Raw genomic sequence first — 26,168 nt, 5'->3', positions numbered from 1 at the left:
AGTCAGCCAAACCGACCGGCTCACTTTCATTCTTAAGTACATCACAGATCATTTTTGAAGAAGAGTTTAGAACATGGCCAAAAGTAAGACCGGTTTTATAAATCATGACTCCTTATAATGGAATATTATATAATAAAATATTATCTGGCAGATGTTAATATCTGCCATAATGAAGCCTTGTATAAACGCTTACCTTTGCCAGTATAACAATAATATTTCTATACACTTAGCATTTCCCTGTATAATACAAATAATCCTATATATAATACATGTTCATTCCTGTTTTCATCAGCAGCTTTACCCAAGTCAGACCCACTTGTAGAGGAAAGGCCAAGCTAGGGACATACCAAAGAGAAGCGGAGGAGAAAGAAGTGGCAAATTGAGGGTTCGCTCTTCGTTTATGCAAAATGAGAAGTAAGGCAAACTGTGGTTTCAGCACCTTTGGGGCTTAGGGATAGGGTAGAGGTCAGGAGGTGGGAACATTAGAATTATTCCTCATTATTTGTTACCTTTTCCCTAGAAAATATGCTACCAGACATCTCAAGGGTATCTTTCCTCTGTCAACAGTAGAGTGATAGCCAGGAACATAGATTCTAGTGAAAATAGTTAAAAGTGCCTGATTTGTTTTTTTTTCTTCACATCAAATTTTCCAATAATGTATCACTAATAATATATCCATTTTTTAAACAGAAAAAGCCTATACTGAAAATAAGCCAAGGAAAAAATATGTGCATGCCTCCTTTTCAAGGTTGTTTTCTTAACTTGGAGCTTTTTACAAATGTAAACATGAATTACTGGTCTTTTCAGCGTGTTCTCATTTTACTGTCTTAAAATTGGATCCTTTCAAGGTCCAGTCCTGTTGGACAGGCATGGGGTAGGGGGGGCTAGTCTTACGCTCCTGTCTGTGTTACAACTACCACAGGAAACGTAGAAAGCAGGACCGTGCGGACCATTCCTGCCTCCACGCCCAGCAATAGAGCCTCAGGATCAGTGAGAGGAACATTGCACCTGTCACCCTAAATATAAAGATCATTGTTGATAACACTGAGCTTGCGGTCATTGTTCCTTGTGAGCTCCCTGTGCTGATTGCACCAACGCTGAGCAGAATGGAGCCAGGCTTGAATAATCATGACATTGATCTTTCAGGAAACCAGTAGGACTAGACATGAATGTAAAAACAGCAGGTCTAGCCTCCTCCCTTCTTAGATAAGAAACCTGAAAAGTAGAGTCTGGGCCAGTGACCCTTGGATGTTTTGACCAAAATTGAGAGCCTCAAGTACATTTTTTATCACACATGCATGTGCGCACACATGTGTGCATGTACAAAAAAACTGAATCACGCCTTCTGAAACAATACTACTTACTCTTGTGTGATGTATCTTAATATTTCCTATACTGTTTCTTTTTCTCTTTTTAATTCTGGGTGCAACCCCATACGTTGATTTTGTGACCCACTAATGGGTCTCTGCCTTCAGTTTGGATAATCCCAGCTCTGCCTGTTTGTTGAATACATTGTCATCTTCCAGCTTTCAAGTTTAAAATGTTTTCTTCTGTCTGTCTTAGTTTCTTCTATTAGAAGTTGCCCTACTAGGAATGTTGATGTATTTCATTTGTTCTCAAGCTCCATGATCATAGTTTCACTTGCTGGGTTTCTTGTACTTGCAGAAAAAGCTATTATAGGTTTTTTTATGTTTCCCGCCCCCCCCCCACCCCGCCCCGGGAAGCTTTCAGATAAAATATATTTCTCTTTTGACCTCTTTACTTTTGTCCTCCTTGTGTTTGTTTTCATAAAATGCTCCATGAAAATTGTCCTATTTCATCTTTTGATTATTGTAGGGTGAGACATGTTAGGAGCAAATCCTTTCCGAATTGGCCTCTCTTTTGAGTTATTTTCCTTGTGTCCAGTTCTTGGGAGCAGCAAGAGAACAGCTCTGCCCCCATGCAGTCATCCGAAATTCCAGGCCTCTAGCCAGAACTCTGGGACACCATTGTTTGCTAAAAACAGAAGGGTTAAAACCCTGGTCATGGCGATGACATTGTACAAATGCTCATGATTGCAACAAGAAGATGGGAACTATTTGGATAATGGATTCATGAATTTAATTCAGTTGGATTTTTATAAGGGAGGTAAAAATAACATGTATAATTTAATTTTCATCTTCAACATTTTTTTCCAAAATTAAATTTCACTTTGGTCAAAATTATTTTATAAAATAGGATGATTAATGACGGTTTCAAATAATGGGAACCAGCATCTATAACTAATTAATTCCAGAGGAAGGAAATTCTGGGTCTTGACACCAAAGCGCATCTTAGTGGCATTACTGGTATTTCCAACGTTTTTTTTTTTTTTGTCATTACTGAAAACTTATGGTTCAAGTTGATCTCTGTGCTTTTTATACTTTGCTTATCTTTTTCTTTCCTTTCCCCAGATACATCCTCTATAACTTTCTCATGCATTCTATACTACTACCAAAATTCTCTAATATATGTATATAAGCATTGCCATCACCAAAAGGGTAAGTGGAAAGGCTCAGGCTAGTATGAATACTGTTTAATTACTGATTTCTTTATGTGGGTCTCCTAATATGTGCCTGGTTGGTTCTACATATTCTTAGGGAAATTTCACCTTAAGACATTGAATAAAAGCAAAGAAGAACATAGATTAAATAGACAAATCCAAAAGAGCAGAAGGGATTTGATTTTTTATAAAATTTCATAGACTTAAGGTGATTTGGATCCTCAAAATTAATATGTGACTTTGAATGGAGTGTTCCCTGAGTTTATCTGCAAACAGTTGCAGCTGGATAGACATGTTTACATAGGGCAGAAGGAGTCGGTTTGAAGAGTCTAGTTTCCACTTGCTTTAGCACTATTCAGGAATTATAGCCCATGATGCTTCAGAAGGAAGTCTAGTCCAGCATATTCCTTGCTTCCTCCTGTACAAAGGTTTTATTTTTATTTCTGATTTGTTGAGAGAAAATAAGTGCTGACTACATGGAGGCTACAGTTTCATTCCTCCCTCTGTTGAGAAGAAATTCTTCCGAGGATCCAGTTAGCAGAGTCGGCCCTGTGCAGACATATTTCTTACCTCAACCCCTTTTGAGCCAAGTGGATTTGCAAGGACTAGTTCTTCCGTGAGCCCTCTCGCAGTCCATAAACTCAAGTTCATGTCCAAAAGGAATGGGGTACTCAGTATGTCATCTATTTGATACCTATGTTTTTGCATTTATCATAAAGAAAAAAAACTATTGCCGTTATAAATTGGCTATGAAATCTGAAAGTTTTGATATTCTGAGGACACATGGAATCGAGGGCTCCTTAGTTACCCAGCAGGTGGAAATTCCACTAGTAATTCTCGGGACAGCATCAGGCATATCAAGTAGCCAGAAACTCAGGGAAAAATGATCTTGGTGCCTCAGTTTAACTTTGTCTCAGAGCCAAGGAGGGGTTTCCCCAAGGTAAAAACAAACATGAGAATTTAGATCTAAAGCAGTTGTTGCCTTTTCTCCCACTGCATACGTGGTGATAACGGGAACGTGCAAGAGAATGGGCGTTGTTCGTTTCCCCAACCAGTCATGGGAAGGCAGATGCCTGGCTGGAGGAGGCTGGGAAGTCAAGTCTTGGGGGCTGACTCTCCCAGTGGAAGGGGGCCATTTGGTTCTCGGGAGGGCAGGTGGCCGAGTGAGTGTTCTCTGCTGTGGCCCATTGCTGCGTTGGGTACCAAGCCCAATGGAACTGGTCTGGGGAGCTTCGTCTCTGGGAGCTCTTTCCTTGTTCTCTCGTAAACTCCCCGCTGCTGCCCAGGACTTGGCCCTGTTGGCACACAGACCAAAAAGTAAGAGAGGATTGTGATTCACAATCCCTAGATTATTTGCTCCAAGAGAGAAAACAAATTTATGGATTCCGTTTAAAAAAGAAAGAAAGGCATATCATAATGAACAAGACTCCAGATTACACGCTTTCTGTTACCACAGCAGACCCATATTGCAATGAGAAAACAAGTCACCAATCAGAGTTCAGGAAAAGAATTCAGAGCTATGTTTCCTGTACCAAAATATTGAAGTACAAGGCGTCAAGATTTTCGCTGGAAGCACCACCTACCAAGCAGTTCAGTTGGAGAAATGCGGCGTGATTAGTTGGCTCGTGGACAGGACGGCAGGGCAGGGACGCTGGCATAGACCGCAGTCAGACGGGCCTTGGTTTCGACCTGAGCTCCATCCGTCAGGGCAGTGTGAGCTTGGGAAGAAGGGTTTATCCTTAGCCTTACAAGCCGTATGTGACAGGTCAAGGTCCCTCGCAGGTACTGAAGGGTGAAACGAGACAGACGCTGTCTAGTATGTTGCCTGACACACAGGCAGTGCTTAGTGAATCAGTCTCTGTGCTCTCCCTGTGCCCAGTCTCTAATTAGATAGCTTTCCCCATCGTATATGTTTCTTCTTGGCAGGAAGACCGACCACTGCTCCCACCTGTGTTGTTCCATACTGATTTTGTTCTGTCCATCCTTCCTTTCTTTCTCGGTGAGGGGAGTGCAGCATCCCCCAGTGAGGCGCTCGCTACTTTTCATCTCCAGGAACTGCCGTGGTGTAGTGAGCATGCAGAAATTATACTGCCATTATCCTATTTCAGGAACTTATGGTATATACAGGTATCGTTAACATAACAATTTTATATAACTTTTTTTATTCCGGCGTCTAATGGATTTGTAACATTCTCAGGAAGAGTATCTAGAAAGTATAAGACTCCTTCGTCATGCTTGAACCACAGCAATAACAACCTCTGTTGTTATTTTGGTAGATAATTCTAGTTTTGGGGTTTTTTTAGAAGGGGGTTGGTGAGAATGCTGTGCATTGTAGGATATCTGGCAGCATCCCTGGCCTCTACTTCCTAGATGCCAATTACGACAACCAAAAATGACTGCAGACATTGCCAAATGTCTCGTGGAGGGGGAGGGGGAGGGGGTGGGCAGAATCAGCCCCCATTAGAGAACTACTGACCTATCCTTAAGGTTTGTGATTCCATAGTAATGGGTTCAGTAAATGTACCAAAGCATGAACCATTCAGAAGTCAGTGTGCTACCCCTGAAGCTAATAATGCAGTGTATGTTCACTAAATTGAGTTTAAATTAAAAAAAATTTTTTTAAAAAGAAGTAAATGTGAAACAGACTTGAATTCAAATTTGCTATGTAGTGGCAAATAAATAAAAATTTTGAAATACCAGAGGGAATTCAAGCAAGAAAAAGTACAATGGGGAGAAGTCAGAAAGATGTTCCTTTTTAATGAGGTGATTCATATTTCTGATCTTGGTCATGTTAAAAATGTACTCTGTTTCCTCCCTAAATGAAGACATGAGTACATACATGAGTGCTTAAGGGCCAGGCAATATAATAGAGGTTCAGTAATTGTTAGATGAGAAAAAATGGAGGTTTTTCCTTAATGCTGAGATGCATGTGTTTAATTAAAAGTGCAGAAAGCGTGTAGTGCAGAAGAGAGCTCTGAGCTGAGCATCCGAGGGACCCGGGACACCATCTCAGGAAGGTAACTGGCCAGGCACTTGGGAGCCCCGAGGAAGTTCGTTCCCTCAGAACTCTAGAATTTTGTGAACCCATGATTTTTAGGTCCCCCCTATGAGGTAGTGATGTAAATGCTTTTTTTTTTTTTTTTTTTGTAAGTTAGCTGATTGGTACTTGCTTATCTGAGTCCTCATTGTGATGAAAATCTTCAATGCATTGTGTACTGCACATTGGACACATGATAGGATAATTTGACATAGAAAAATCATCCCTCTGCCTCATCGAAGAATTTCATAGACACGGTATGTGCCTGCCAGTCGTGTTTTATTGCCGTTTCTGTTCAGTTTGTCCGGTGTGACTCAGGGCGCCCTCGCAGAGCCGCACGGAAAGCAGGAGCCTGGTTGTGCAGGATCGGTTGTCACTTTCCACCTGAACCTTGAGCTCTGTTTCCTGCGAAAGTGCTAACAGTCTTTGTCCAAACAGCTAGTCCCTTCCCAGCGCAGACCCACCGACACTTCCTTTCTGAACAGATTATGGGTTATAAAGTTTGAGTCAAGCCTTGCTACCAAATCATGACCTAACAGCTTCTGTGCTTACACAGAAGAGTATCAGTCAGTTTCCTGTTTTCCGTCATGTTGTAAGGTGAATAGCTGTGACCTCTGCCCCCCCCCAAAAGAGATTGCCAAGACAAATAATTGTTGTGGCACACACAAACATTTTCCTGCGAGCCTTTTTAAATATGCAGCTTTCAGAAAAGCATATTACATGCTTTTCAAGAATGCAAAGTCATAGTAAGTATCCCTGCTTCATGACTCAAGAACAGCTGTCTATTAAAGTCAACATTAAGTAACTCTTTAGCATGTACGTCTTTTAAAATTTATCAATAGCAGCAAATAGGGTAAGTGACTAAATTGCTTATTTCAGATCACTAGGAAAACTTAACTTACAGGTTGCTCTGTTGACCATTCTCAGGAAGCGTCTGGGAACTGGAACCTGCCGGTGGGAGTGGCTTGTCCCCTGCTCACGTCAATACACAGATACACAGCAGTGCGCGCTGTCCATTTCCAAGCTGATACGTGTGGATGTCGCCTTAGGAAGTGGTGCTTCCTTGTATGATTAGCGACTGTGCTCCAGCACACCTTTTCCACACTGTTTTCCTTAGCAGCCAGATATTCAAAAACAAGTAACCTAGAAAATGATTCCATGCCATATTTCAGAGCAGTCTGCAAAGTGTGAGAATCTGGCACTTTCTTCTGTTTTCTACACATTATTTGCCTCCATATTTCCTTTGCATTGGGAAGCCACAGCCCCTGGACCTTTATTACTGTATCCTGTTTCCTTCCCCAACTGCAGTTCTCTTTGTTGCTGCTTTTTTTTTTTTTTTTTTCAGTTTGTCTCTTAAAATATGAAATTAAGCTTAGCTGGCCCATGTAGACATCTGCATGGTCATACCTTTATCAGATATGACATTTACATCTTTTATTAAGCCTATTTTGCTACTGTAAGGGAAAAAGGAAGCATGATAGGGAGATATAAGAACATTGTTAATTATTTAATTTTATTTTTTGTATCTTCCTGTCTCCACTGAACGATGGCCCTGACTCGATCACCACTGGCTCTGAATCCCACTCCGCTAGTTTCTTCACATCTCTGATAATTCGTTCATTTGTGTGCGCCAGGTACCGTGACAGGTAGCAGACATACAGAGATGAGGAGGACATGGTCCCTGTCCTCTGAGTGGGAGATGCCACCTAAGTCTAATTGGGATGCCGCATGCAGAGATAGGTATGGGCCCGGTGAAGGAGCAAACCAGAGGGCCGGGAGGGGCAGGAGGGCTGACCATCTCCCCTGAGAGGATTGGGGCAAACTTCTGGAGCATCTGGGCCGAGGCTTGGACAATGAGTTAAAGAAGAGAGGTGGGAGAGAGGAACACTCCAGTTGTTCCCATCTGGAGGAGGGTCAGAGGTGACAAACATAGTATGTGTGGGCTCTGCAGGAAGCTTGATATTAGTAAAGCACAAGATTTCAGGCAGAGTGAACATGGACATAGGCGTGTGCTTGAGGTTACATCGGGGTGGCCTTAGTTTTTATGATAAGGAACTTGAATGTTTTCCTTGAGGCAGTAGTGAGCAGATGAAGGTAGGAGAGCATGGCGACTACATGGCGAAGTTGAAGGAAGAGAAGAGATGGTTTTTGAAGTGAACTTGAGCTTGCAGCTTTTCAGGGGAATGAAAGGATTATAAATGAACTGTGCTATTAATACATTTGTGACCAAGTGTTAGAAAACTTTGCTATTCTCCTGCTCCCTTTTTGTTTGTTTTAGAGATACACACATTCATCCAGTGCCTACTGGTATGCCTTGCAGTGTCAGTCTCTCAAACAGACATGACCCCTTTCCTCTTGGAGCTTAGTCTAATAGGGGAGCTTCAAGTGGAAAAGGCATCCAACTGGAAAGACCTTGACCAAATGCTGCACACGTTCATCTACTTCCAGCTACAGGGCAACACAGAGCAGTTTTTCCAATATAACAACATTGAAAAAAAACACACATGCCGCTCTGTTACTTGTATCCCTACTCCTCAGAGCTGATCAGACCAGAGAACAGGTCATGCTGGGTGAGGTAACGGACTTCTCCGGTCATCATGGATCATTTCTTTTCATCTTCCCAAGCTGATTTCTGCTCTTGCTCTCTCCTTTACCTGTGAATCCCTTCACTCCTCCCTAACCTCCCTCCACCCCCAACTCCTTACTTCTCTGCCTGGAGAAATCCTATTGTCCCCCAGAGCCTGACTCCATCATCCCCATTCTCCAACCCTACCCTGCAACATCCCCGTGCACCATGTCCCCCTTCTCTGCAGTCCAATAGCAGACAGTCTCTCCCCCTCAGCTCCCTGGAATGCTTGATGTTAGGGACCCTAATCCTGGGCCATTACCCTGAGCAAAATGCCTGGACGTAGCAGGAATTCAACAAATGCTTAAGAATTGAGTATGATTTCTAGCAAGTGGGAGAATTGTTCTCTTGGTAATAATGATGCGGACCATTTCTGTAAGCTCCCACTGTGCACCATAAAGCAGTAACAGAGTACTGGACATGTGCTATCTCGCTTAATTCCCCCAACAAGTCAAATGAGGACATTGAGATTCTAATAGGTTAAGTAACTCACCAGCATTCGCTTGTTGGTTGTCACTGTTCAGTTGACAGCTCATATGCACAGCTGTCCGGACTGGACACGGTCTGTCTGATACTAACCAGGAGGATGGTCACCTTTCCCCTACCGGGAGCCCACTCTGTAAGGACCATTGACAAAACCAACTGAACATTCCTCTTCTGGGGGCCACTGTACCACTACCATGCTAAAGTCACCACTGCTTTTCCCAGGGGGTACCACTGAGATAGGGGTTGTTACTGTCCATGATCTCTCGTTTTGACCACCACTAATCAAATCACTAGAATTGTCCCAAATAGTGGTAAAAAGGAATGTCTTTTGCTTCTTTAGCTCATTCTGCTATATTACTTATTCAAAGAAAATAAAATAAAGGACAAAGTGACTTTATAGCTAAATTCATTCCAAATTGAATATTTTTAAAGAAATACTTTTCAATTTGTCAAAAGCATATCAACAGTCATAAAAATTTTTTACATCCTCTGGCACCATGCTCTCACCCTTGGGAATTTATTCCAAGAATATAATTTGAAAGAGGTTAAATCTCATATGCACAGATATTTTGCAGCATTATTTATATTGGAAACAACCCAAATGTCTAATAACAGGGGGAACAATTTTGTAAATCTTGATACATCAACCTAACAAAATTATAAGCTGCCACTTAAGATCATAAATTTTGAAAGTTTGTAGTACAGGGAGAAAACTCCGAAAATTTTAAAGTAAAGGAGCAAACTACAAAATTCTACCCTATTCTGTAAAAATTATACAGGCATATGAAGTACTTAAAGGAAACCATAAAGAATTAGAATGACGGGTTGATGTATTTAGAATTTGAAATTATATGTGACATGATTTTATTTTCTGAATTCTTGTTAAAATGTGTGCATTCAGTGACTGCTCAAAACAAATATCTTCGTTCATTCACATTTTAAATGTTTTGATTTTATCTTAGTAATTTTTTTACTGCCAATCCCTGTCTCTTCCAAAAATTATGGCCTTGGTTGGACAGTCAATATATAGTGCATATTTCATAAATGTTTACTTCCTGTTGCATTTAGATTATTCTTTTCCTAGAGTGTGCGTCTCAAATTTTAGTGGGCATTCATCTCACCTGGGGATCTCATTAAAATGCTTATTCTGATTCACTGGTCTGGGGTACCTAAAATCTGTGTTTCTCATAAGCCCCCTGGTGGTGCTGGTGCTGCCCATCCCAGAGCTCTCCTCTGTGTGTGGAAATGATGCTGCTGACCACATGCCAGTCAATAGTCATATCTTGGAAGGCAGTGTTAGGAATTCTCTCAAGCTACCTCCACAGTAACATTTCTAGCAATTTGGGGGCAGAGGAGGGGATGGCTAAAGATGAACGTCGTCTGTGCTTACAGAAGAAAGATGCTATGTTATCAAGCCTGATGATTAATCTTCTTAAGCTACTCAACTAACTTGAATTTTGTCAATTGACAGAAATGACCAGGTGGCATTAAATAAATGATTCTGTGCATGTGTAAAACAGTAAGAAGGGTCTTCTATGGCAATCATGCTAGCAGTGTCCTTTGATGCAGCCTGGAACCCAGTTAAAAAGTTGACACCATCTGTGGTAAGAAATGCTTTGCTTTGGGTGTCCATACTGGAAGAAGAATCTTGGCCTTGGCAATGAATCCTTAAGGCATGGTGGTCTAAAGCAGAGTGGGGAGCCATCTTTTTAGAGAATGGAGGGAAGAGGAACATTTTCTATGACTGTGGGAAAATCGGTGTCCCGTTGCATAGGAACAAGATGCAATGCATAGGAACAAGGTGGTGGGGAATTTCAGCTGTCCTTTGAACCCGAGTCATACCGACGATGGCCAAAACTTACTCTTGTTTTGAGAAGATGATAGCAAGTTTCCACCTTGATTCTCCACAGTAACTGAAGCTGGCTTTGGTGCTGATATTGGAATGGAGAAATTTTTCAACATCAAGTGCCGAGCATCTGGCTTGGTGCCCAACGCGGTCGTGCTGGTGGCCACGGTGCGCGCTCTGAAGATGCACGGAGGCGGGCCAAGCGTAAGTCTCCTACTTCCTTCCCAGCAAAACACGTTTTATGTATTTATTTTTTTAAAGATTTTATTTATTCATTTGATAGAGAGATAGAAAGCACAAGTAGGCAGAGTGGCAGGCAGAGGCAGAGGGAGAAGCAGGCTGTCCGCTGAGCGGGGAGCCGGACACGGGGCTCAATCCCAGGACCCCAGGATCATGACCTGAGCCAAAGGCAGCTGCTTAACCGACTGAGCCACCCAGGCGCCCTGCAAAACATGTTTTAAAATTAAGAGGAAGCAGAATTTCACATCTGAAACCTTCAAACCTGCTCCATAGCTGCAGTATTTTTATACGTCTCCTTTTTCACATGTCACCATTTTGAGGCACTTACCATTTGGTAAATTCCGGTAAATGGTGACACTCACAAAGTCATTTCTAAGCAGTATTTTGGGAAGGAGCGTAATGTGAGCACTTTTGAGTCCCAAGATTTATACCTGAACCTCAGGTCAACATTTTATAACCCTATGGTGATGGGAGGATGGAAGCTCTTGTTCCTGAGCAGAGAACATAAGGATTAGAGTGATTGCTTTTGTGGGTGAGGTTTTTAGTGTTTGTGCAGATAGTTTTTTGGTTCACTGATGCAGTGTCTCATCAGATTTCATCTAGAACTATTTTCCTTCTGTTTCTGCTTATTCTGATTTCACTTTATAGCTCTGTTATAGCACTGAATTATTTCTAAAAGAGCTTTGCTTGGAAAAGATGCCCTATTTTAACATTTTTTACAGACTTTTGGTATTAATCTGTCATATATGTAATTCACATACATCTGAAAGAAAATTTTTTCTTTTTTCATTTTGAGGTTTCTTTCAAAGGGAGAATAAGAAATGTTATACTGAGTAACATACTTCATCTTTGAAATAAAATTAAGTTGGAGTGTCATTATCATTTATAATATTGTTATATTAGACGAACTACCAAATCTGATTGCTTAATTGGTAATACTGTGTATACAGAAGTCACATAATCAATGATTATTACATAGCAAATAACATTTTTGCCATCATGAAATACATCTCTGATGGGCACTGTATAATCATGTTAGCAATTCTTTGTCCTAGGAGAGGCTGACATTATTTTATCCCATTTTATAGAGAAGGGATTTGAGGTTCAAACCAGTTTGGGGAATGTGAGCAGTGTGACCTGGCCTGCTGAGAGCCAGATCTGAAGTCTGAGGTTTAGATCCAAATTCCTTTCTCTGTCCACCAGGCAGAGCTGAGCATTAATGAAGGTTAAACATTTTCTGAATCCCAAATCCACTAGTAAAACCAAACATTTCAGTAGTTCATTGTAGCCGAAAGCTTCATCATTAATTCAGGTATAAGACTGACACATGTATCATTAAGCAGTAGATCCTAAAGAATTCTGATTTTGTTCGAAACACCATTTGTTGCTACAATGACTCCTTAACTTTAGATTTTGAATCTGTATACCAATTTCCATTTCTCCCTCACTGTTTTGCACCCTGAACGTTATAAAATCAAAAGACTTTGATACTGGAAAGGGCTTAGAGATTGTCTGAGTCTGGCTCAGTCCTTGTAAAGATGAAATGACTAAGCTAACAGCAGGATTCAGTGATTTGCTTCCTATCATCCATCTTCTTAAGGGACTAACCAGACTCTTGAGTTTCCATAGTCTCCTTTCTGTCCCATAAAAATTCTCTATGTGATTTATAATCCTATTTTAGTTCCTCTTAATGTATGTGCTTGTTTTACAGTGGTTGCTTTTCCCTCTGACCTTACTCTTGTACGTCTTCCACTTCACATCATGGTTCCAGCCCAGTGATTGTTAACAGGGCTCACGATTGGTAGGCACAGATCTGGGTGGAGAATGATAGAAGGAAAGGATCGGGAAGCCTGGGAAAGCTTAGTATCCCTCTCCTGAGCTCCAGAAGAGCCTTCCACATCACACTGGTTTATGACTGTCTCTGTGTGTCTCCCTTCTCTACTCTGAATTCCTTGAGATCAGGGACTATGTCTTATTGTGTGTATCCCTAATAGAGCTATAAAGGCTGTATCCAGGAAGTGTTTTCAACAACTAAATGATAAATGAACTTTCATCTTCTTAATCCTATACTCTGTATTATCCATCTCAGTGTCTTTCCTTCTTACTTGAAACAACTCTGTGGTAATGTTTTTGATCCATTATAATTTCTACTTCCTTTGGGTATCATTACACAAATAACCATGGCAGCCTCTTATGTTTATTCAGCTTGTTTTTTTTCCATAATCTGTGCAGTGGAAAATCCTGTCACCCTTGAACTTGCCCATTTTAGCCCCAATAATTCTAAATTCATATCCTGTCTTCCAAAGTGCTGACCATTCATGCTGCAATGTAAGAACTAACATTGTTATACTTATGGATCTTGACATCCTTTACCATTAATTCTTTAAAATACATTGTATTAAGAACCAATATGCTGTGTATTTATGCGAAAAGAGATTTATTATAAGGAATTGGCTCACACATCTCTGGAGGCTAACAAGTCCAAAATCTACAGAGTCAGTCAGCAGGCTGAAGATTTAGGAGGGCTCATGTTCCAGTTCCAGTCCCACTCTGAAGGCAGTCCGCTGGAGAACTTTTCTTGCACAGAATCTTTTTGTTCTACTAGGGCCTTCAACTGATTGGATACAGACCACCCACATGGTGTGCGTGGAGTAGAAGGCATGGCATGGATCTGTTTTACTCAGAGTCCACGAGTTTAAATGTTATTCTCACCCCAAAGACACCCCACAGAAACACTCAGAATAATGTTTGACCAACTATCTCCTACCCTGTGGCACAAACTGATACCTAAAATTAACCATCACACCCATTGCTACTGATTTTCTTGCATGGTGCAATCACCAGATCTTCTTTTCTTTCTTTTTTTTTTTTTATATTAATAACCAATTGGTCTAGTACTATTTATTTAAATAGTCCCTCCTTCTGTCTTATCTTTAGGCCTACTTTGTGATACATGTGTAGGTCTTTTTCTGGAATCTCTCTTCGGTTCTGCTGGTCTATTTACATATAATTGTGTCTGTGCTGCCCTGATACCTTTATGGCAAACTCCACACCAGGGTGTTCTGTTTCTTCATGCGTGCCCGGCCTGGTATTGGTCCTTTTGACTTCCATATGTATTTTAGAATTAGCTCATAAAGTTCCATAAAGAATCTTTTCAGGATTTTTATTGGAAGGGCATCGTATCAATAGATCAATTTAGGGAAATTTGACAGGTTGCCGTCTAAGATGATGGGAATGCCTCTTCACTGATTTGGGTCTTTTCAAGTGTATTTTAATAACGATTTACGGTTTGTTCCACAAACGGCTTCTTCATCTTTTTATGGATTTGCTACTGTGTACTTTACATTCTTGTATAGTTTAACAGGTTACTTCTGGATTCTTATATGTTACTTTTATGTCCACTGACTTTTTAAAGTTAAGGTGTAATGGACACACAACTTTATATTAGTTTTAAGTGTGAAATAGAATGATTGGACATTTGTATACATTACAAAAGGATCACAAATCTAGTTAGCATCTGTCGCCATGCATAGTTAAAAATTTTTCTTGCAGTGAGGGCTTTTAAGATCTACTCTCGGGGCGCCTGAGTGGCTCATTGGTTAAGCATCTGCCTTCAGCTCAGGTCATATCTCAGAGTCCTGGGATCAAGCCCCGCATCATCAGGTTCCCTGCTCAGCAGGGAGTCTGCTTCTCCCTCCTTCTGCCCCTCTCCCTGCTTGTGCACATGCGAGCGCGCTCTCTCTCTCTCTCTATCTCAAATAAATAAATAAAATCTTAAAAAAAATCTACTCTCAGCAACTTTCAAGTATGCAATACAGTATTATTAAGTACAGTCACAGGCTATACATTACATCCCTGTGACTTTAGAATTGTCTTAGTAATTGTACTAATTTATCTGCAGACATTTGAGAGTTCCATGTGGGCAGTCATGTCTGAAAATAATGACAGTTCTGTTTCTTCCTTTCTAATCTTTATACTTTTTTCTTGTCGCTAACTAGGTCTTTCTAGTTGGCAGTGCAGTATTAGATAGGGGTGGTAATACTAAGCCTCCTTTTATTATCCTGATCTGGAAGAGAATATGTTTAATACTTCTTCACTACATATGATTTTTCTGTAGGTTTGTAGTATATATTTTTTATCAAATTAAGGAAACTGGCTTCTATTCTTATTTTGCCAAGATTTTATTCTAGATAAATGTTGAATAACTTTCTTTGTCTATTGAGATACGTTTTTTCTCTTTAATCTATTAATATTACAAATTATATTACTTACTCAACTTCAATACTTCATCTTTAAACTGCCCTTGCCACCCCCTACATTGTTGTGAGAAATAGGCCCCAAAACGGGGAAAGTAATGGCAATTACTTTAACATTATTTAGAATTACTTTAACATTATTTAGAATTTATTGAGAATGATGGTACACCTTATATAAGTCAGGTTTCACTCAAATTATAAGTTCCATTTTATGCTAGGATAATGGGCACCAGTAAGAAAGTTCTCAATGTTGGCTCAAGTTAGAATCACCTATACTGATCCTGGGTCTCACTCCCAGAAATCCTGATTAAATTGGTCTGGACATCAGTGGTTTTTTTTTAAAGATTTTATTTATTTATTTGACAGAAAGATAGCGAGAGCAGGAACACAAGCAGGGGGAGCGGGAGAGGGAGAAGCAGGCTTCCTGCCGAGCAGGGAGCCCTATGTGGGGCTCAATCCCAGGACCCTGGGATCATGACCTGAACCGAAGGCAGACGCCCAACTACTGAGCCACCCAGGCGCCCACATCAGTGTTTTTTAAAAGCTTCCAATAAGACTTATGTTCAGCTAGGGCTGCCAGTTGTTGGTTTAAAAGTACATTTTGTGCTTTTAAATGCACCTTTTCAAAAAGTGACCATGATTTGTTTTTCCTTTAGATCTTTATCAGAGTAAGCTTTTTTTTTTTTTTAACAACAACAAAAAAGGACAGGATAAAGTGGTCAAGATTCCCAGTAACAATAAATAAATCTTCCTCCCTTCAGTGTTTAGTACGATGCCAATTAACCACCATTTATTTTTTTAAAGAGAAGAAAACCAAGCCCCCAGATTGGCAAACACATTGGCAAGTTGCTGATTTCCAAGCGAGTTACCCTTGTCAAATCCACTCAAATCTTTTCAATATATTTGGGCTTTTCAACACGCCCAGCCTGCTGGGTACAGTTAAGTAAAAGGCATTTGCTCTGAGAGTTCCCTGCTACCGTTCTGTACCCTTGTGGATGTATTTGGCTTCCATGGAAGTGGGTACAGGAGATGAAGTGGGGGTTGTGCATCTGCTGGGTGGTGGCGTGCACAGGATTGGAGGTGGGTGCAGATGTGTGGGCAAGAGGTAGGGTGGGAGAAAGGAAGTCCTTCAGCCCCTACAGAAACAAACACTGCAGTCCAGTAGGGCTCATTCGGATGCATTTGCCATGAAGCTGCTAGAAATTCAACCTACCTGGCTACTCTTAAATGCAACAAGTATCAGAATAAGCATTCTAATGGGTTTTTTCTTCATTTTTGCCTTTTCTTGTCTCAGGTAACTGCTGGTGTCCCGCTAAAGAAAGAATATACAGAGGAGGTAAGAGCAGGTGTCTTGAAGGCTTATGTGCAGAACCATTTAAATCCAGTTAACCATTGTCTGGCAACTGAATCTCAATCAGTCAATGAGTCCTGCACCAGTGGCCTCTTGGGAAACTGCTTTTCTCATGATCCCGGAGGAAATGGGTGGGGGCGAGGGATAAAGTCCATTCATTTAACATTCATCAATTAAGAAATGATGGATGTAGGAGTCACACATGTACTGTTTCCTACCCTCTGAGCAGCCATCAGACAGGAGCCCAGTCTCCAGCACAGAAACAAATAGGAAGCTTACACCCGTGTATTCTTCTGCTAAGGAAAAAACCGACTTTTGGAGCATATACAGTTGGCTTTAATCACTCACTTGAGTGCTTGACTCTTGGGTAAATAGACTTTGATTTACTGGCAACAGGACCTCTTAGCTCCTACAGGTGGCACCCGGGATTTGAGCCGGGAATGGCCGGGCCACGCTCCCCACCCTCCCGGGGCCCTGTACCAACCTACAAGAGAACGAGCACATTGCTTGTGCCCTGGCCACCAGTCAGCAGCAGAAATAGCCGCCTGGCTCAAGACCTCGATACACCATTGGACCCAGACTGATTCCAGAAATTATTTTGAAAATGAGCCTCCTCCTTCTGTAAGCCACCTTTTCTTGGAGGAAAAAGTGTTTTATGGGCTTGTTTAATAGCTTCTAGGACAGTAAAGGGAGCAAGATGGAAGCAAAACCCGCCAGAGTGGACTGGCCAGTTAAGTTTGGCAGCATTGGTGGGAGGCGTACATGGGGGTCTGGTTTTCTTCCAGAACATCCAGCTGGTGGCAGACGGCTGCTGTAACCTTCAGAAGCAGATTCAGATTGCTCAGCTCTTTGGGGTTCCCGTTATTGTGGCTCTGAATGTCTTCAAGTAAGTGAAGGCCCCCCACTTAAAATATGTTCCTCTTGCTGGGCCACCGTGTGAACTCTGTTTGTGTCTCGAGGGTGTTTGGTCTTTCTCGGCTTCATCTAAAACTATATAGAAATATTCTGCTCCTTCTGTTTGTTTGTTTGGTTTGGGTTGGGTTGGTTTCATTTTAACAGAAGTTTCCCAAATGTTTATGGGAAATGAAATCTATATAGTGAGTTAACATTTCCTTGGCTTTTATTTTATTTTTTTTTAAAATTCCACCTGGCATTTCTGTCTGAAAGACTGTGGATGATCAAAGGGTTATGTTATGGGATTTTCTCAATAAAACCCTTAACAACTTGAAATATTTGAGTCCTGTTGGAGAAGTTTTTTTTTTCCCGCCAATGCTTTTCTTTAAGTCTGATTTATCTAAACACAACGTAACCACTTTTGATGTTGAGAATATATTCAGTGTTAGGGAGCAAAGTTCTGTATGAACGGTTAGTCTTTCTTTAAAAACATCACTAAATGAATACAGATGCAAAACCACAAATGTTTTCATCACTAGGACTGACACCCGCGCTGAGATTGACTTAGTTTGTGAGCTCGCGAAGCGGGCTGGCGCCTTTGATGCGGTCCCCTGCTATCACTGGTCCGTCGGTGGGAAAGGGACGGTGCAGCTGGCTCGGGCTGTGAGAGATGCTGCCAATAAGGGAAGCCGTTTCCGGTTCCTGTATGATGTTCAGGTAGGCTCCACCTCCCCTGTGCATCGGGCCAGTGGCGGGGCGGCGGGGCGGGGGTGGGGTGAGGTGCACAACTTGTCCCGTCCAGATATGGAAAGTGCAGGGGAAAGAGGTTGAACCACCTGACCAAGGCCCATGGCCACGGGCAAAAGCTATCCTTGCCCCAGGGCCTGTGCTCCCAAAGCTACCCTCTACTTCCCAGGAGCAGGCCTGAGCGAGGAGGGGCTTTGGGGAACAGGATTCGACAGCTGACACATTCAGGGCTTGCTCTTTTGAGCAACTTACGTTTTTTTCCTTTTTTTTTTTTTTTAAAGATTTTTATTTATTTGACAGAGAGACACACAGCAAGAGAGGGAACATAAGCAGGGGGAGTGGGAGAGGGAGAAGCAGGCTTCCCGCCAAGCAGGGAGCCCGATGTGGGGCTCGATCCCAGGACCCTGGGATCATGACCTGAGCCGAAGGCAGACGCTCAACGACTGAGCCACCCAGGCGCCCCATCTTTTGAGCAATTTCTTAAGGCTTGTGAAATCATGAGCAGTATCTTCCTCGTCTGTTTCTGCCATGGTTCTCATCCTTCATTGTGGTTTTCTGGAGCTATATGTGTGATATTTGTGAAATATGTTTAATTGTATAACCACATAACCTGACACTTCCCGTCTCTACCATGTTGGGGTATACAGTTCAAGTGCTAAGGACGTTCACATGGTGGTGCAACCACCACCCATCTCCAGAGCTCTTTTTGTCTTGCAAAACCTAACCTCTGCACCCATTAAGCCCCAGCTCCCCACCCCCACCCCCACCCCCACCCTTGGTAGCCACCCTTCCCCTTTCTGTCTCTATGAATCTGATTGGTCTGTATATCTCATATAAGTGAAACCATCCAGTTCTGGTCTCTTTCATGATGGGCTTATTCTCCATCTCAGTCCTTTCAGGCTGCTGGAAGGACTAGCACGGACTGGGTCGCTACTGAACAACAAAAGTTCAGTTTTGGAGGCTGGGGCATCCAAGATCAAGGCTCGGGCAGGCGTCTGGTGGGGCCGGCTTCCTCTGTCATGCACGGCTGTGTTCTCATTGTATCCTCAGGTAGAAGAGAACTGGGGTCTCACTAGGGTCTGTTTTAGGAGGGCACTGATCCCATTCCTGAGGCTTCCCGTCTCCTGACCTAATCACCCTGAAAGCCCCGCCTCCTCCTAATTCCATCAACCTAGTTGCCCCCAAAGTCCCCATGTCCCCTAACACTGATCACATTGACGATTGGTCTTTAACATATGAATGGCACGAGAGGGTACAAACACTCGGTCTGTATCATTCACTTAGAGTAATGTCAGGGTTCATCCATGTTCTTGCTTAGGTCAGAATTTTCTTCCTTCCATTGTATGTATATGTCACATTTTGTTGATTCATTCATCTGTCAGTGACCATTTTGGCTAATTACACTTCCTGACTCTCATAAACAATGCTGCTATGAACATGTGTATAAAAATATCTCTTTAAGACTCTGCTTTCAATTCTTCGGGGTATACACCCAGAAGTAGAGTTGCTGGGTTGTCTAATGCATTTCTAAACAGCTGGATAATGAGCCTTCAGTCAGAAAATCTGAACTTCCCAGGAGCCCACTCAGTTCATCTTGACACCAAGCTGCACATCTCTATTTTGAATTCTGCGGCTTCAGCCCTGGCTACTGGATTTGTCCCCATTGATAGCCCATGATTGTTAGGGTGCTCAGCCTTTAAGCTGGTTGCTTCTTCTCCCATTCCTTCATCCCTCGCACATTCTGTGGGTCTCTCAAATGTCACAGACAGTAACATCGCTCCTCTTTCCAGATCAGATGCATAAACCAACAGTATACGTGGAGAGAGGACATAGCAGAGTCACATCATCCAAGAGCTTGACGTTAATCTTACTGCTAAGCCTCATGCTTACCCAGGGCTTTCTGTGTGCCAGGCATGCAGTCACCTCATGCCTGTTAACTGCTTTAGTCTCGGCATCCCTGTTGGGTAGGAACTGATGGTATTCGCCCCATTTTATACACATGGAAACTAAAGTACGAGGACATTACATAGCTTCCCAGTGTCCCATATCCTGAAAGAAGCAGAGCTGGGAGAGTATCTAGAATGATGGAGGTGATCTTCCTGCTCTGTTCTTCAGAATTCAGTACTGTGTTCGAAAGTGGGGATGAGGGTGGGGAACTACTCCTTAAAGGGGGGACCCACCTGCAGAGGAAGGCCGGCGGTGACAGGCACAGGACGGACATTGTGGGCCCTCCGTAAATGTATGTGAACGGATGAATTTCAGGACCGAATTGGGATAGTTAGGCCACAAAAGGTTTGTCATGTTGAAAAGCCATGTCATGAACAAGAGACGAGCATGTTCTGAGATACAGAGGGGGTAGAGATCAGTAAAGGGAGGAGACCCAGGTTTGACATAAAGAAAAATGGTCTAATTAGAAGAGGTGAGTTCTCTGACCCTGGAGATCTGAAACAGAAGGTAGATGCGGCCCTGTGTTCCTTGCCATACCTTCCTGCCTGGGCGAGCCTGCCCGGCTGTTGCAGCGCCTGTCCCCGCCCTGGGCCCTCTCACACAGACCACTGTCAGGGGCCTCACTCTCCCTGGCCTGCTCCAGGAGCCTCAGACCACTGCCGTCTGATCTGGAACCACCCCACTCTGAGTGGCAAAGGCAGGTTCTGAATGACTGATTTCACAAAGTAGGGCTGTTTTCAAGGAAACCTTCCCAAGTGAAAAGAAGGTGGGTCAAAGCGAAGAAATGTTCCTGAGTTAACGCTGTCTCACACATGCACTGCCCTAAAGGTGAACCCCTTTCCTCTCCGATATTTTAATTTTCTTTCTGAATTCCCATTCTTCATGGAGATAATGCTGTTAAAATGTCTGCTTCCCTATAAATAGGGGGGAGATTTATAGTACTGTGGACTAAAGTCCTGCGTTTCCTAGGATTCTTGCCTCCTTTGCCAGCATACTCTTCTCCCTTTTCTTATAACACAGAAATTAGATGTGGATTGCATAATTATTTATCAGAGAACCAATAACATCTCAGCGTATCGCCGCACAACGAGAAGAGCAGTTGCTGCTTCCGGCTCACTGCGTGCTGCCTCCCTCATCGCTGTGTTCCTCACTTTGGCAGGGTGATTTTAGATAATAGAAGACCATTTACAATCTTGTCTAGAAATCTTTATCCCTTGGTGCAGTCTGTAACCCAGCTCAAACGTTTCTTCCCTCCTCGTTTCTTGTATATCGTGTTGGTGAACCTTTACAGGCTAATTCAGGGTTTTCCTGAAACTCTTCATTCCCCCGCAACTAACCCTTTAGCGCTTGGCAGGTTGGTATGTGTGGGATTACCCTACAGGAAAAAAAGAAGTAATAAAGTACTCTGGATAAGTCACCCTGCTGCCTTTGCTTCTGAGCGCAGACTGAGCTCCTGTGGGCCTTTTGCTCTCTCCCCAGACTGTGTTCCACCAGGAATGCATCCCGCGCAGGGTTGATGGTGTCTCATTTCTGCCCCAGTTCTGCGTTACAGAAGAAAGTCACCTGAGACCATTCAGAAGCATTTGACCTAGTATAGGAGGGCAGGACGTGATTGCTTTTGTATGGGAAAGAGGAATCATCTCAAAACCCCAGTGGAAGGAGGAACAGCTAGGGAGCAGAAGAAACACTTGACCTCAGAGACACTGTGGGGCCGGACAGCTCCCAGAGCGAGAGGCTTGACGATGGTGAGCCTGGAGTTAAAGCAGGAAACAGGCTGCACTTCTGACTTGGGGGTCTGTGCTGAACTTGATAGAAAATTGAGTTAAGCAGCCACTGTTCTTCAGAGACCAATTCTGCACCTCTTTTATCAGAGTAGCTTCTTTTTTTAAAAGATGTTCTTTTTAGGGGCGCCTGGGTGGCTCAGTCGGTTAAGGGTCTGCCTTCAGCTCAGGCCATGATCTCGGGGTCCTGGGATTGAGTCCTGCATGGGGCTCCCTGCTCAGCGGGGAGTCTGCTTCTCCCTCTCTCTCTACCCCTCCCTCTACCCCCACTCATGTTCTCTGTCGCTCTCTCTCTCTCAAATAAATAAGTAAAATATTTTTTTAAATAAATAAAATAAAAGATTTTGTTTTTAGATTATCTCCACACCCAACATGGGGCTCTAACTCACAACCCCGAGATCAGGAGTCACACGCTCCACACACTGAGCCAGCCAGGTGCCCCCAGAGTAGCCTCTAATTCAAGAGTAGACAACTTCCTTTTTTTTAAGTAGGCAACTTTTCATTATGGAACTGGGGGCAGCTGGTGATTAATTCTGAATAATAACTTTTTAAACAGGGAATAAGAGGGGCCCCTGGCTGGCTGGCTCAGTCGGTGGAGCACGCGACTCTTGATCTCAAGGGTTGTGAGTTTGAGCCCCACGTTGGGTGTAGAGATTACTTGAAAATAAAATCTTTTAAAAAAATGTTTTAATAAAAAATAGAACAGGAAATAAGATGCAGTGGCCGAATTGCTCAAAGGAAGTTTATCCGGTGAGAATAAATATGTTTAAACTTAAGTTCATGGTTTCCTTACAGCCCTTTGGGATGATCACAGTCCCCTAGAAGTCATCTTCTCTGTAACTTTTCCTTTTGTAGTAGGACTTTTGACAGATCTTTACAGTTGACCAACATCTCCATTCCCGCAAGCGCGTAGGAAAATAGTATAGCAGAAAGAAAAACGAATCTCTTTTTATGGTTTATTAGCTTTCAAATCCCTGTTCCATGCATTACCTCAAGCACATCTCACCCAGTGCCTTGGGGTGTGTGGGCTCAACTCTGCGTTTCAAACCAGAAGCAGAAGCTTGGAGAAGGTGAGGGACTTGCCCCATAGCAAATGGGCAATTGAAAACATAGTATAGTTAAAAGAAGAAAGCTTTGAGGTCATGCAGAATTAAGTTTAAATCTTGACTGGCCTCCTACGATGGATACAGAGTTGAGCAAGTTAACTCACCTCTCTGAGCCTCAGCTTCTTTATCTAGAAAATTACTGACATCAACACCTGTGAGTTGCTGTGAAGACCAAATGAAAAGCCTCAGAGTAAAATGCAGGAACACAGGAAGCTGGCAACCAAGGTCAGCTGTCCCTCTCTCCTCACATTCACTTCTGGAGGAGAGAGGGCTTCCTGAATTGACCTTCAAGAATTGTCTTGTAACGCAGGTGACTGTGTTGGGCTCTAGGATTGGTTTCCTGTTCAAGTGGGTTGAAACCAGGAATTAGAAGCCAAGTTTCCTATTGCACCGAGAATGAAAGGCGCCAAATTAAAGGAAGATGTTCAGCATTCTTTCTGCGTTAGAACTGGGAGCCATTAGGGATAGAATAAAAAGCCAGTCACTTTTGCAGAGGCCTTGGGGCCCCGAAAGTCAGCTTACAATCCGACTCTGAATCTTATGTGTTAAATCAGGAGTTAAGGTTGAAAATCATCTTCTTATCCTTCCTCTAACCTTGCAAACATTTCGAGGTGTAACCTTGACAGCGAGAGAGGATAGTGTTTGTTTTTATTAGAAGGTCTTTCCTGTGCTTTGTGTGAAGCCACTCTTGATCGCAGCAGGGACTGGATGGAGGGAGATCAAAACAGACCTGCTGGGAGGGAAGGCTCAGCCCAGGGCAGCCAGCGTCCCTGATTTCTGAGCTTCTGCACTCTCACTGCCCACACGCGTGTTTAGGAGAGTTTGCTCTCCTGCTGGTCTGTTTAAGGCAGGGGGATTGGGAGTGTGGTATTTAGGTTGGTTATTGAGGAACAGTTTTCTATTTCTTAACAATTCAAACTTAAACCTACGTCAGTTGTTAGGGTTGCTTTGTGAGCTCTCTTCTAACTGGCCTGCAGGCATTTGCAGCTAGAACCTCAAATTTGAAATAAATATATAAAGATAAGTGTAAGTACTTCTATATATGTATATATAGTTTTTAAAATTGTGGTACAGATACACATAATGTGAAATTTCCCATTTTAACCATTTTTAAACATACAGTTCTGGGGCATTAAGTCCATTCACATTGTATATATAGTTATAATTAATAGGATTTTAAAACTTAAAATGATATTTATGCACGTCTCTGTATGTCTTTTATATTTCCCAGTAATTGAAAAAAAAAAAAGAAAGAAAGAAAAGAAAAGAAAAGAAACCCCACTGTAAGGAGAAGGGATGTGCTTTGTTTTTGTTGCCCTGGTCCTTGTACCATTATCTCCCCCTTCAGGCCCTTTGACTTCGTCTGGCTCCTTCCTCCCTTTTTCAGACTTGCCCTTGGCCTGCCTGCTCCCAGTGTCCCTTTGAGCTCTCCCCCCTTGCTGTGCAACAGAATGTTTGGAGTATTCTATTAGAAAGCGGCCCCTTCTATTTTCCAGACACTTCGGTATCTCATTCAGAAATCCTACACTCTCTCATGTTCTGCTTTCTATTATGATCCAGCTCTGGTCTTTCAACCTGGACTTCTTCAAGTCCATCATCAGCCTCTTGTCCCTGGCCTCCTTTCCACAATTCAGCTGCAAATTCCCACATTGCCTTCCCTTAACCAAACCACACCCTTCTGCAGACACACCTCAAATCTCCATCAAACTAAGATTTTGTTTCAGCCCTGGCTTCTGTGTTTTCTGTCAAGTCTCATTTGGCCTGCAATGTATCGCTTCCTCGTCAGCCTCCTGGCTGCCTCACCCTTCTGTCTTTGGTAGGTTTCATCAGATCAGATCCTATTGTTAGAACCCGTCCAGCTTCCTCAATGCGGTCTACTCTGCCCCACGTGGTTTTGGCAGGCACGTCCCAGCTCTGTTTCCTTGGTGCTAGAAATAACACCTGACAGGAAAGAAAGAGTGGTCTGTTATCTGTTTCACTTGGGCATTCCACAACGCTTCCTGTAATTTCATTTAAATGCTCTCTTCTAACATGAAAAATGGAATGTCACTAAGATAGAAGTTTCCAGAAATGCATTCTTGGATCTAAAATCATGGACCATTTAAGAAAGGCTCGGTATGTACAGTGGACCATCAGGGTCCCCCCTCATTAGCCAGCCACCTTCTACCACCACTCCATCCATTTCCCGGACATTCTGACTTAAATTTAGGTGACAGGAGACCACTGTGTAGGGACAGTATCCTTATCCACTCAAGGAATGTTACTTAATATTATCACAGATACTATCCTTAAAGGTACCACATACAACATACCACTTCAAAAGAAAAACCTTCAACTTTAGGGTTTTAGGGAAAAAACACTCAAAACAGCATAGGTTTTCAGTCACTCCAGTATCAGAGAGTTTGGGGACTTGTTTTAGGAATAATTTTTTATCAAAAAATGATTTCTGTTTCCTTTCATGAAAGGAGAGTTGACCCTTGAACAACACAGGTTTGAACCTTGCAGGTCCACTCATGCAGATCTTTTCCAGTAAATACAGTACAGTCCTGTAAATGTATTTTCTCTTTGTTATGATTTTCTTGATAACATTTTCTTTTCTCTAGCTTACTTCATTGTAAGAATACAGTCTGTAAGACATGTAACATACAAAATATGTGTTAATCAACTATTTATGTTATGGGCAAGGCTTCTAGTCAGCAGTAAGCGATTAGTCATTAAGTTGGGGGTGGGGGGGCAGTCAAAAGTTATTCATGGATTTTTGACTATGGGTGAGGGTGGTCAGTGCCCCAACTCTCACATTGTTCAAAGGTCACCTGTAGTTTACTGTGCTCTTCAGTGAGACTGTTACACCCAGAGTTTTTTCTTTGGAAGCACATCTCCAGGAGATCCATGAGGGAACTCATGACTCCTGCTGAACAGCCAAGAAAAAGAGACACTTGTAAAAACAAGGGCTCCTTGCACGTGAAAATAGAACCCAAACCACACCTTGCATTCATTTGTACTAGTCTTAGAACACATCGAGGTTTATTAGCAAGGTTTGTGGAAAGAGAATCAACACATATGCCATCAAAATACATTATGTGTTAGTTAGCAAAGCCACATGCTCAGGCCACAATCATCCTTTCCTCGTTTGGATGGGAAGAGATCATTAAAATCACCTAAAGGGGGGGTAATCGGGGGGGGGGAGACAAACCATGAGAGACTATGGACTCCAGGTAACAAACTGAGGGTTTTAGAGGGGAGGGGATGGGGGGATGGGTTAGCCGGGTGATGGGTATTAAGGAGGGCACGTATCACATGGAGCACTGGGTGTTATGCGCAAACAATGAA

At 42.6% G+C, this 26,168-nt stretch overlaps 1 protein-coding gene across 2 annotated transcripts in view; it reads left to right on the top strand.

Annotated features, from left to right (window-relative positions):
- The window catches only part of MTHFD1L (methylenetetrahydrofolate dehydrogenase (NADP+ dependent) 1 like), a 180,927-nt gene that overhangs the window by 96,036 nt on the left and 58,723 nt on the right, over window positions 1-26,168 (top strand). For both annotated transcript variants that reach the window (XM_036072982.2, XM_078054574.1), the window contains 4 exons: window positions 10,581-10,720; window positions 16,307-16,348; window positions 17,149-17,249; window positions 17,797-17,974. In XM_036072982.2, the coding sequence (XP_035928875.2) occupies window positions 10,581-10,720; window positions 16,307-16,348; window positions 17,149-17,249; window positions 17,797-17,974 (461 nt within the window). The remainder of the gene's footprint in view (window positions 1-10,580; window positions 10,721-16,306; window positions 16,349-17,148; window positions 17,250-17,796; window positions 17,975-26,168) is intronic.

Source organism: Halichoerus grypus, chromosome 9 (genome assembly GCF_964656455.1).
Source record: "Halichoerus grypus chromosome 9, mHalGry1.hap1.1, whole genome shotgun sequence".
NCBI lineage: Eukaryota > Metazoa > Chordata > Mammalia > Carnivora > Phocidae > Halichoerus > Halichoerus grypus.
Note: the sequence above shows the minus strand (reverse complement) of the source record. Positions and strands in the feature narration are given on the sequence as shown.